This window comes from Oreochromis aureus, linkage group 18 (assembly GCF_013358895.1).
Source record: "Oreochromis aureus strain Israel breed Guangdong linkage group 18, ZZ_aureus, whole genome shotgun sequence".
NCBI classification, from domain to species: Eukaryota; Metazoa; Chordata; class Actinopteri; order Cichliformes; family Cichlidae; genus Oreochromis; species Oreochromis aureus.
The window spans coordinates 28,302,188-28,315,421 of NC_052959.1; the positions used below are offsets into that span (position 1 = coordinate 28,302,188).

General features: G+C 40.8%; 1 protein-coding gene across 2 annotated transcripts in view; it reads right to left on the bottom strand.

The window, feature by feature from the left end:
• Positions 1-13,234, bottom strand: part of LOC116331644 (enhancer of polycomb homolog 1-like) — a 34,681-nt gene that overhangs the window by 17,944 nt on the left and 3,503 nt on the right. Inside the window, exon 2 of one of the 2 annotated variants that reach the window (XM_031754396.2) lies at positions 10,024-10,119. Coding sequence is in view for 1 of the 2 variants with exons in the window: in XM_031754395.2 (XP_031610255.2) it covers positions 8,024-8,176 (153 nt within the window). In the remaining variant the exon portion in view is untranslated. Of the gene's footprint in view, positions 1-8,023; positions 8,510-10,023; positions 10,120-13,234 lie in introns of those variants that run through there. The other variant, XM_031754395.2, reaches the window with a different exon arrangement.

A 13,234-nucleotide genomic window follows, 5' to 3' on the forward strand; every position in this document is an offset into this window, starting at 1 on the left:
ACCGGATGTGTTTGCATTTTACATGCTTCCATCTGCCCAACATGTACCCTTGGGTCTCTCGAAGACTCCACTAGAGTAGCTCTGCTTGAGTCCGAGTTCAAAATAATCCTCATTTATTGTATACTTGACCTCAGTGCAGCATGCTTATCCTTATCAGAATCATGTCATATTAGTGCCTGCCTCACAACTTGTCTGATAGGCTGAAGCAGATGAGAGTAGAAAACACTGCACATACGCTAACTGCATTACTTCAAAGATTAGCTTAATATATATACTAATATAATATTTAATATGAGCATCCACCATTCAAAAGCATAACAAATCCCATTTATCCAGCTTAGCTGACATATAACACATTTCCCAGTGTTAAAAAGCATCAGTGTAATGCACCACCAAGCTTGACACACAGAAGTAGAGACCCTGCAACATGTGCACTAGTTAAGTGATCGAAACATTAACATGAGAAATGTAACTTCTTAACTTGGTATTCTGAAAGAGGCAAAACAAGCAAAAAAAAAGATCAATTTTCTCTTTACAACACCAAGCTTTGCCATTTCAATGCACCAGAGTTTTTAGTGTTATTCAGACTCTTACAGAGACCTTGAAACATTACTGCTCTACCACATTGAGGGCAATCTATACAATCTCATATGGTCTGCAGTCATTTATTATTTAAAAAAAAAAAATGCAGCAATCAGATGAGAATCATCTACAAGACAAGACTGCAAAATGTGGACTAACCATCATAACAAAACTAATTATTTTAGAGATGCTTTTCAGAACTATCCAGTCAAAACTACCAGTGGAAATAAACAGAGATTAAGGTGATTTTTATTCCATGAAAAACATAATTTTGGTGAATTTTCAAGTGAGTGTCCACACTGGCTGCTTTTTCACAGGTTTTAATCAACATGTTTTTACCAATTAAAGAAACAAATTTGTATTCTAAATAAATATAATTATAATGAATGATTACTCATACCTGTAAACAGCAAGTCACAACAAACAAGATAAAAAATGTTAGGAAAGCAAATTTGACAAAGTCTGACCTTCAATTTATAGGTTTGTGCTGTCATATGCAAAACTTTCAGTCTACAGTCCTAAATCTACTTTACGGCGTCCCAGAGCAGTGTTCATCACCACCATTTGCACTTTTTGGGCCCGACAATATCCTGCACAGTCTGTTTAGTACACCCGAGGCGAGCGGTTGTCTTTTCCATTTATCGTTGCCATGTGGTGCTGCGATCTGTTCTGAGGATGCAGATTCAGCCAGAGACTCCCCCTCCCCCCCTTTCCTAATAGCCTGCAAACACAACCCAACCTGACTGGAGTATACTTGAAAGACATTACTTATTTACTTTGTGCATTTCAATATAAAGTTTCATTCCATTTTAGTTTTTAAAAATGATCAAAACTGTAACATTTCTATTAAATAACCTCTAATGTACTCATAAACAGTGTGTAATATCGTCTGCTAGCAAACTTGTTCTGTCTAATCTTGTTATGCATTTGACTGGAGAGCCACCACAAACATAGTTTGCCTTATAAGTCATCTTTAATTTGAAGATCACAAAGAGCTCTTTCAAACTATATATGCCCAAATAACATTTTCATCATGTCTTTGTTACATCTTTCTTCTACTTTATTTCCACCTTTTCCTTCTCACCTCAAGTGACATCTCCTGAACCGGTTCTAATAAAAAAACAAAAAAACAAAATAAAGAAGTCCAGAACTTGATGTTTATTCCTCATATTGTTGCAAGCTGGTTATAAGCTAACATCACACCAGCTAGTATTAGCCTTGCGTATCCTAAAAATCACACTTTCCCTCTGAGAAACACTTTAATTAACATTCTCAAATCATTTAAGAGTTAAGTGCTCCATGTCCAACAGTGTTAGATACACTTCAAAGTTTCACTAACAGCAGCACTCGCAGACAGAAAAGACCAGGATATCCTCATCTCACCCCAGTATTGTTGTTCATTGGCTCTTTAACTCATAACTCCTTTCACAAAGTTTTACAGCCTCCTCAAGAGTAAATAGATGTGAAACAAAGAATACTGATAGCTGAGGTAAACCCACTGCAGATGAACAGCAGCCAGAGTTTATCCTAGAGCAGCCACTGTAGCTAAAACTGGGCAGGATAAGAAAATAGAATTTAGGGTACTGTAATCTACCAAAATCTAGTGGTCAGGTTTTACACACTGTACCTTTAGGTTTTTCAATTTTATTATCTAGCATTGCATTATTCTAATTATACTGACCAATTAGAGCTCAACTGCTGGACTTATTCTATTTTGTGACATACCTGCCTTACTTTACTTTCCATGTTCTAATGGTTCTAGGTTTATTTTAATGTTTCCTTATTTCTTTGTTCCACCTTTTTAAGTTTAGTTTAATCGCTAATTAATTTGTGCATTTCCTTTGTATCAGTCTTACAGGCCAGTCATTCATCTGATCTGCACCAACCTGCATGAATGAAACCATACAAATACCTTTTAAACACGCACCATATGCCACCCCACCCCTCTGCACTTCTATACGTCCATGTTCCCATCTTATTCCAACTCTGCTTCCGGGTCCTTCCGTTATGAGGGAAAACTTTATCGACTAAACAGCCTTGAGCAAAAACACATCGCCTGCCAAATCTAATCAAGCAACGTGGTTGTTTACTTTCACGGCTGTGGTCATTTGCCTGACAATAAATAAACTCAGATTGAGATGAACAGTCAGAATACAGAGCATTAACCGATGCCCTCGTACACACACACACACTTGCACTCATTTCCTCATATACACAGAGGAGTCCAGAAATAGTCCACTAAAATGACCACATCGATCACTGTCAAGTCTGCTGAGCCAGCCGCGGCCTCCTCCACCTTCTCCAGTCTCGCCTCTGACAGCTACTGTCCCCGACACTGTAAATGCCACTTAACATGATGGACAGCCGCAAGGGACAGTCTGGTAAGAGGCTGTTGAGGGATGCTTAGCCACAGTACAAAAGCAGTTTTATGCAGCGTGTGTGGGAGAGAACGATATTCAACACCAAGAGTAAAAGAGGTGGGAAAGTAATGGCAGCTACGAGCCTGGGTTTTTCTCCACAGTTGGTCAATTCAAACTCTGTTGGGCAGTTTGTAAAGTAACAAGCAATTAACTGAGCAACTTTCCATCCCGCTTCACACATTAAAAGAAATGGGGAGTGAATTTGCCTCGGTCCAGACCTTTGAATCACTCCAATTCAGCCTGCTCTATAAGACGATCCAAGTCTTTGCAACTTGAATGCAGCCTCATAAGTTAATAATGCTGTGATAATTTACCAACCCCCAACCCAGTATAAAATGTGCATAGTCACCTTCCGGGGATTACTATGCACATGAGCCAGATCAGCCTGCATATAATTAAGGCAAAGTACTTTTTACTTTGCTTGACAGAGATTGATCCATCTTGTGAGTATTTTTGGCCCTTTGATAAACAACTCACTTGTTCACGCTAACGTCATTAGCCATTCCCAGATCCAAATGCTCTACAATGAGTCCCCACCAAAAGTAACAGATCATCCAACAATCCTTTCTACTCAAATAAAATGATCAGTGTGGCTGTGCCCAGATGTTATTATGAAGTTTGATTTTCAGGAATCCATTAAGAGAGGGGTTACAAGGTTTAGTTAGAAGAGAATTAGCTAGTTAGTTGACATCTAATGATGACAGACCATTTTCTAACAGTGTTAGACTTAGTAGTAAACATATAGCTCTGCTTTGGAAGTACATTAATAAAGAAAACTAGTGATGTGAGGAGGGTTTGTGAATGTGGGTAGTTGATGTAAATGACTGGTACCTCCTGGCTCGTGTTACCCGAGGTACAGAGCTCGGGTTAGGTTGACAAACAGTTTAAAAACAAAAAACAAAAACAAAAAACACAGGGAAGATGCAGACTGAAGACGTTGACTGTCCCCAACGGACAAGAAAGCTTGTAGGAGCTGACAAACAAGTTATGTGCAGTGTTAAAATAAAGCCGCTAGCTAGTGTTAGCCATGCTCTGAAAATTGTCACACCAATGTTATGCTACATATTTTAGCAGCATCTAAACCATGTTTTGGTTCATTCACAATGTGATTAGTGTTAAAATCCCTTAAATTCAGCTGGAGAGGGAGGAAAACCAAACAGAAAAAGGCAGAACTAACAGGAAACTGCAAAGATTTCTGTCAACCAGACTCATTGCCACTGTATGTGGACTGATCATGCTTACATCCCTTGAATGACAATTTTAAGCCAGGACTGTAAATGCACACAGCAACTGTACATTCGCTGTTTGACTGTTTTCTTGAACTGTTGAACTGAGCAGACCTGCTTTACATGTATAGTTTACACACTCATTCTTTAATTAATGGGTCACAGAGTGAACAATTCCGCAGGAGTTGTTACCCATCTGGCAAACGTGCCAACTCACTGGCCTGAAAACCCTGCCTGGAACCTGGAGCACAAACACGTCCAGAACCAATCTGTCAAACGGAAAGTGAAACAGCTGACGCAGGAAGCTATCGAGTGGACATCCTTTAGCCAGTAGAGACTTTGGACAGGTGACATGCCCCACTTTCCCACCCAACAAGGTCACAAGCAACAAAAAAAAAAAAAAAAAACCTGGTGTCCTGCCAGAGCGTGTGGCTGTGTGTATGTACAAGAAGCGTGTCTGGAAAAGAGGCAAAAACAGATGCCTGTGGGTTCCCAGCAGGGCTGCAGACACTGACCTCACTTTCACCCAAACGTAAACACGAGACAAAGTGTCTGGCTCCAAAACAAACACGCTACACGTGCTGAGGGAATTTCAGCAATGACAGCTCTTTGGTGGATCTACGCTATCAGAAATACACAAACACGCAGAGACCGGCCTGTTGGACAGAGATACGACGTTTGAAAGCGTTGACTATTTGTGTGCCAAGCAGGGTTACAAGCATTACGAGGTGCCCTGTTGCCCAAGCTGAGCAGAAAGATGGATATGGAAGCGCAAAGTTGTGAGTTCTCAATGTCATGAGTTCAGCTCTCAACTTTTGCTGAAGTTACGAGCTGGTGCAAAGCAAGTAGAGTTGATAATTCAGTTTAAAACCTTCCTGATGTGCCAGATTTTCTAATTCATTTTCAGTATACTCTTAGGGAGGTATAGTCTCTGCTCAGAATTGTATACATTTAAGCTGTTGAGCCATACATTGAACACCATCACCGAAGGAAGCGGCGCAGGAAAAATGTTTTTAATGCTTGATCCTACCTGCTACCTGGTATGTTTTCCGCCTGGAAATGCAGCTAATAAAAAACAAAGACGAATGCTTCGTCTATTTCAAGGTCATTTATCACCAAGAATATTGAATCTGTGGAAATAATTTCACTGGCTACAACCTAGAGTGATTTCCACATTACTTTCATTGAGCTATGGGGCCGAGTCAATCCCGATGCACTCATGTTTAAATGTACAAAGTCTCAAAGCTCTAATGTACAAGGAGGAGGAGGGGAAGTGCAATAAATGGGAAGCTATTGCTTGATAAATTTACAATATCAATCATTTTCTGCAACACTGCTTTAATGTTATTTTTCTTATAGACTGATCTTTATAACCTCCACAACCTGTTCACTTGACAGTGCCCGACTGTGCAGAAGAAGCAAATGATGCATCAACCACTCGCTTTTATGAGTGTGTGCACAGAGCCTGGAGCAGAAAGCCTGGGTTAACAGAGAACGTTGATATCAGTTACTGCTGTGATGCCCGTCACCTCTGATTGGGCTTTTAGGCTTTGTTGAGTCAGGATAATTAACAGGGTTGGTTTTTTCACCCTCACAGCTGAATAATTTTGGTGCTGTCCAGAGGAAAAATAACCAGGACTGAACTTTTAAACAACTTGTTTGTAATGAGCATTGAATTTACTCAAGCTTAAAATTAAGTTTTGTGCATCCAACGGTGATTTCAGGTAACAAATTGTCCTAACTACATGTGGACCAATCACACTTGTGTGCATAGCTACCCTCCAAGAGGCCCACGTGGAGCCAGAGAAAATCTGGCTATGCTGAACATACTATGCAGCGTCTCCCTGCTCGTTTAGCAGAGCATCAGACTATCAGCACTGCATAGTCTGGCTTAAACGATCCGAAGTGAAACATGCAAAGCTGATGCTTTCTCTGAACACTTTCAGACTGCAGAAAATAAATCCAGTTTTTGCCTTCACTGGGTCAAGCACATGGCTAAGGGAGAAAAAAGAAAAAGGGACCACGTATCCCTGTGCAGATTAATGAGCGTGGAGGCAAAACAAATAATATGTGCTCCTACAAAAGCTAAAAATTATACACCAGCAGCAGCAACTACAACAACAACTCAAAATACATTTCCATCTAAAGTCTGACGCAGAATTCATAACAGACAGCTCCAAACACGGAGCGGCTGGCACGCAGCAGGCCTTGGCCTACCTCTTATGATAATATGACTGTTACATAACCAAGCACTCCAGCTGAGCAGAGCACAGACTTTGAAGTGACAGCAACCCCCACCTCCTCTCCTCCTTCCTGCCGCCCTGATCTCCTCTGGAGCGCCACGTGCCGCTGGTCTGCCAGCCCGCTGTGCCATCTGACACACTGAACCCCTGACACCGAGCCTCCACAACACTGGCTGCAACACACTTTGCTTGAATAATTTAGGGAAAAAAGTATCCAACACAGATCCCTGTAGAGATATCCCCCTCGTGTACTCAACCTTATATTTAAACATCAGAAAGACTGCTGGGTAAGCTGTACAGCAGACTCCTCAGAGAAGCAGATATATTGTTTAATACTCCCAGGATGAGGGCACTGCTGTGTCAGACTGCTGTATAGTAAATTACATAAAAAGCGAAGAACAGGAAAAAGAAATCCCACAGGGTGCATGTGCTTTACAAACACCCCCACCCTATTTTTGAAATAATCACAACAGCCCTGTGGGATGCAGCAGGAAGCAGAATTTGTCAAGTTACTTGCAGGGACATCAAACTAGAAAGATAAGTTTCTCTAACAATTATCTGCAAGCTTTCATGAGTTTTGAAAAGTAATAATGTTCTTATATGGATAGTCAACTATCAATGTACGTTAACCAGAGAGATGCTCATCCCACAGTGGCTTTCCTGTGGAGTAACAGGAAACACAAAAAATTTTAATTAAACATATAAACCCAAGCACTTTTAGGCAATTTAAACGATCTTTTCTGGTTTATTTTGATGTTTAAATATTCCTTCTATGCACAACTGAATATCACCACATTGCAATGAGAGATGCCGGTGACAGCGCCTCTGGAAAATTGACAGCATTAACATATTACAGAGAAGCATCTTCTTGGTTAGAGTGACAATAAGTTATTTACCTGTGTGACTGCTGCACATGCAATAACTTAATTGCAACAACATATAATAACAAACCCACAGCTTCCATACTAATAAACGAGCCGGGCTCGCCGTATGGAGAAATCATCATAAAAATGTGGCACCAGCAGCTGCATTCATGACACATAAGGCTCTGTGCAGGAAAACAGCAAGCAAACATTTACATCAAGTAAATGCAAGACGAACACCGCCGTGTTTTCTCCAATGCATGGCCGCCTTGTTGACATTTCTGACTGCTGGTAGCAAAGATGCCACATAATCTGAAATCACTAGCTCCCCCTTGCCCTGGTCCGCTGCAATTACGCCAACACAAGGCCCCGTCCTGACAGACGAGACAAAATGTCGGAATCGCTCAGGTCACATGACTCCTTTGTACTCAGAAAATCACCTCACGCACAAATACGCCGGTCAAACCGGACAATTTTTTCCAATAACGACACAAAGCATCCCCGCTTTGCCCAAAAATCCGTCTTAGCCCCGTATATGAGCCGTTTGCGGCACAAAACCGTCGTGTTTCTCCTGAGAAAACTGGCGGCCATTTTGTGAAAGCTTGCGCAGAAAAAAAGAGGGACGCCTGTGATCACGTAAAAATGAAACAAAACGTATAAATTCATATTTTCAAACGGTTAAAGCATACCGATTCCTCTTCTTTCTCCATCCCCGTCGGCATCTGCGGCACTGCCCGGTTAATTGATGCATATTCGTGTAGGTCGGGTAAATCCTCACAACGGAAGACGGGTAGTGGCTTGGAAGCGTCCAGCGCCCGTGCCCGAAACGACAATTTACTCATTTTTCACAATTCGAGGTGCAATATAAATCTATCCGATCTCCTAATATTCACAACGGTACCGAGTGGAGCTTTCATGGATGTTTCTGTGCGGTTAGTCTCTATTCTAACGTTCGAATGGTTGTAGCTTGTATTTAGGGCGTCGCCAACGGAGCCGGGGGAAGGCCCGGATCTTGGTCGCTCTCTCTCGGACTGTTTTTTTCCGACGCTCCGCTCCCTACCGTTGGTTCAGTGCGCCATGGACAACATGGCGGACATTTAAAACTCGTTTGCTCTGTTTCGCTCGGAGCGGTCCAACCCCCAGTTCGTGGACCGACCATTCCCACACGGTCCCGAGCGCTTGCGCGTTGCGGGGGTAGGGGGAAGGGGGCATTTCTTGCAAACTAACTCCTTTTCCACACATACACATAAATTATTGAAATAAGGACCGGGAATGGCCGAAATGTATATCGTAAACTAAAACGAAATAAAATTTCAAATAAATAAATTAAATGACAAAAGTAAAGGTGTTCTATACTCCCTTTAAAAATAGTAATTGAAAGAAAATAAAAATGCGATTTTAAAAACTTAAATAAAAAGTGGGACTACTGGAATAACAGGACTACGGTAAAAAAAAATAAAAAAAACAAAACAACAACAACAACAACAAAAAACACTGTCAACTGTATTTTGCACAACAAATAAAAAAAGACACCCCTATTTAAAAATGTATATAATATATAAACTATGGAACACAAAATTTCGATGAATAATTTCTACTTTTGAAAAAAAAAACACTTAAAAAACTTTTTAAACAAATTGTAAACAAAGTTTTTAAATAAAATTAATTTGAAAAAGGTATTTAAATTAATATTGCATGGTGTAGATTTTCTCTATTGTGCAGTATTATTGTCATGGGTTATTTTATTGCTGCTTCTATATTTTCTTCCTTTTAATTTTGCTGTTGTAATAAAGTGAATTTCCCAACTGTGGGACATACAAGCTGTCTTACTGCAGTGTATTTTATGCTTTGGTTAACAAAATTAAAGACAGACTAACTGCAGGCCAATGCAGCTAACAGATAACTGTTAACAGAGCTGAAACAACTACAGTGATTCACTACAGCTTATCAATCTGATCTGATCAACAGCCCTGCATTTATTGGCAAGGACTGACAGTGTAATTTAATTGTATTTTTTCCACTCAAACCTTTGTCATATATGAAAATAAATAAAAATACTACTAATTACTACTATACATTGGAAGTCTTACACTATAGTGTATTTAATGCTTTGATAAACAATACAGGAGGCACAAAAATCTTAAAAATAACTACAGTCAACGCCTTAAATACCACAGGGTAGAGACAGCCGTCCCTTTGAACAACACAGAAAGAACAACCCTGATCCACTGAAACTTATCACTCTGATCTGACCACAGCCCATCATTAAAAAAAAAAAAAAGAAAAGAAAGAAATGTTTATTCCAGGTGATAGGCCTCACCATGTGAACACAACGCTGCCCTCTTCTGGTCTGACAGGCAAAGGTTCAAATCACCAGCATGCATGTTGGCACTCACTGCCTGCCATTTCTCTGGGAGTGCATCACAAACTGTGTGCAGGGCTTTGAGTGCATATATTTTTATATGTATAGGTTAAAAGCTTAAAAGTGACAATGCTTATCCCAGCAGGCTGAAGTTATGATGCTTTCAGGGTACGACTAGCACAAAGGTATGGCTTGAGTATGCTACCCAAGTGAACCCCCCCCCCCACCAAAAATAGAAACAAATAAACAAATTTAAAAAAAAAAAAAAAAAAAAAAAAAAACTCACACCAAAGCCAAACACCTACAACATTCATTTAACATTGTTACCTGTTGATGGTGGTTACATGTTGCTTAGCCAGGGTCCACCCAGGGGAACTGAGGTTTTCTTTTCATCATCAAATCCTTAGATGGTGCCATGAGGACCTGCAAGCAAATTGACAACAACAGCAGGGACATTTAGTCAAAAACCTCAGGCTTGATGAGTTTTTCACATGTAGTTTAAAAGGAGGTTTAGATCCTGGTGGTCTGGGTGGAGCAAAAACAAAATCCACCACCTGTTTGTAATTGTCAGAAGGGCCTCCTGGTCTGGCCATTCAACAACTACACTTGGCTGTGTTCATGGGTAACACACAAAGGCACTCAAATGTACCAAAAGGAGTTTATTTGTGCACAACAAGGGTTTTTAAACTGAAATGGCACTTTTATTGAACATTTTCCAACAGGAAGATCTGCTTCATATTTGTTGATTACTCGCACATTCTTGCCCAACAGCACACAAAATGCAGCATCTGCAGCTCCATATTCATCATCCTTTGTCTGATATATCTACTATCCCTTCTCTGTACACGTCTAAACCACCTCAGACTTGCCTCTCTAAGGCTACATTCACACTGCAGGTGAAAGCGCATCAAATCTGACTTTTTTGACCCTATGCGACCCATATCCGATCATGGTATGACAGTTTGAACAGCACAAATCCGATATTTTCAAATCCGACCCGGGTCACTTTCGTATGTGGTACTGAATCCGATACATATCTGATGTTTTAGAAAGCGACTGCTGTTTGAACGGTCATGTCGCATTAAATCCGTCTTTTATGTCACTGACACAAGACAGACGCCAATTATTAGCGCCGGAGAAGACAAACGAGAAAGCACGGCGGCCATTGTTAAAGCACGGGCTCTCTTTTTTTCTCAGTGTCCTTCTTTCTCCAATTAATTTGTCAAAATTCTGTCGGTTACGACTGTGCAGAAATTGATAGACTGCTGCAACAACACCTACTAGCTCTGTGGCCGCCATTTTTACTTCCGTAAACAGAGCGCGTTGTGTGTGACGTCTTCTTTTGCGCATGCGGGCCGATTTGAGGGCCGTGAACATTTTATTTGTAGTGTGAACAACCAGACAAAATTTGATCAAAAAAATCGGAATTGAGCATTAAGACCTGCAGTGTGAACGTAGCCAAAGTCTGGTCACTCTAAACAAGAACTTTAGCAACTTCAACTCTGCAATTTCCAGCTCGGCTTCCTCTCTTTTTGTCAGTGCCACCGTCTCCAAACCATAGATCACAGTAGGTCTTGCTACCATCTTGTAAACCTTCCCTTTCACTCTTACTGTCACGCTTCTTCCAAATCCACTACATTGTGCCTGCACTCTCTTCTTCACCTCTCTTGTGCACTGTCTCTTGCTTTGGATGGTCAATCCCAAGTATTTCAATTCATCTACCTTCAAGTACCTCTGCTAGTTGCATCGTCACTGTTACACCCATCTCCCTCTCATTCACACATCTATTCTGTCATGTTCCAACTAGGGCTGCCACGATTAGTCGCCTAGTCATGATTATGTCGACTATCAAAATCATCGGCGACTAATTTAATAGTCGATGCGTCTTTTAAAGCTTCGTAAGATCATGAAAGATGCAGGAATAAGTAGTAGGATTTAAGAGAGTAATAACGGACTGAAACAGAAGATGGCAGCAATGCATGTACAAGGATGCCAGCTGCTGTTGAACACCAAAGAAGAAGAAGAAGAAGCAGCAGCAGTCTCCGGTATCGTAGCTGTGTCCAAATTCTGGGGCCGCATCCTTCGGAGGCCGCGTTTCTAGGCCGATTACGTGACAGCGACGCGACAAAGGCTGTCCAAATTCGAAGACTCCTCCAAATGCGGCCGACAAATGCGTCCTCCTTTTCCACAGATTTGAAGGATGGGTTGGGTGTATCCTTCGTGGCCCAACCTATCCCAGAATTCATGGCCCAGCCAATTCCAGTTTCCAACAATGGCTGGAGCTACTTGGTTTTAATATTACTCTTTCTGGGTCAAAAAATAAACTTTTAAGATATTTTCAGGTGAGAATGTAGCAGAGGAAACTTCAAATAGCTGCTCAATTTATCAAGACGTAACATATTTGCAAAAGTGCTCCAACCTTTTCGGAGATGAGCTGACCGGGAGGTCAAAGCTCACTAGATCTGGCGAGAACAGCAAACTCCTGGCACATCGTTTTCAGACCCCCGCGGTCTTTCACTACTCAGGTTAAACATGATTTATAAGTCACTTAGATAACTTAAAAATGTTATTGTTTGGCTTTTTTCAGTGTTTTATTTGTTCCTGAGTAAATCGGTTTGGCTGAGATTAAAGTTATAGTTTTCACACAGCTGAATAAACATCAAACAGAAAACTGATTAAACAGAAGTGTGAGATGGTCCAGAATTAACTCGAGTGTCCTGTTATATTTTAGATAGCAAGGAGCAGATGGCTGAGTCTATTTAACTCCACCGAGACAATCTGCAAATTTCAATAAAAGTTTAATAAACTACCATCTTGTCTTTAATTTTAGTTAGCACATACCTTAAACAAGCTGTAAGCTAATGATAGTGGAAGCTAGCTGAAGATAGTAGAAGCTGTATGTTTTACTTACAATGGATGCATGATCTGATTAGTCGACTAATAGCAAAAATAATCAGTGACTAGTCAACTATCAAAATAATCGTTTGTGGCAGCCCTTGTTCCAACCGACTTTCATTCCTCTTCTCTCCAGAGCATACCTCCACCTCTTACAGGCACCTATTCTCACCACAGATCACAATACTGTCTGTGAGACTCCTGACTGACCTCATCTGTCCATCACCAGTTCAAGACAGAAGAGGTTCAGAGGCAATCCCTGAACCCATCCATCACTCCTACTGCACACATTCCCACCTCTCTTCAACCACTCCTTTCCATACCTTCATGGCATGGCTCATCAACTTTATCCCTGTGTAGCTACTGCAGTTCTGCATTTCACCTTTGTTCTCAAAAGTTGGCATTCTCACATTCTCCAAGATTGTTTAACACAATCTGATTTAAAAGTCCACTTGGAGTCCCACAAAGGGGGTTATCGTCTCGATAAGTTAAACCAGGGTTTCACAACATAGCTGTGAGCGTGTTCATGTGAAAGAGTCAGTGTTGGGAGTATTTGATTTATTAAACATGGACGGGTTTGCTGGCAGCAGTGTGCCTGATTTTATAAAGTTAGATAACACTACGATATTAGAATAAATATAGA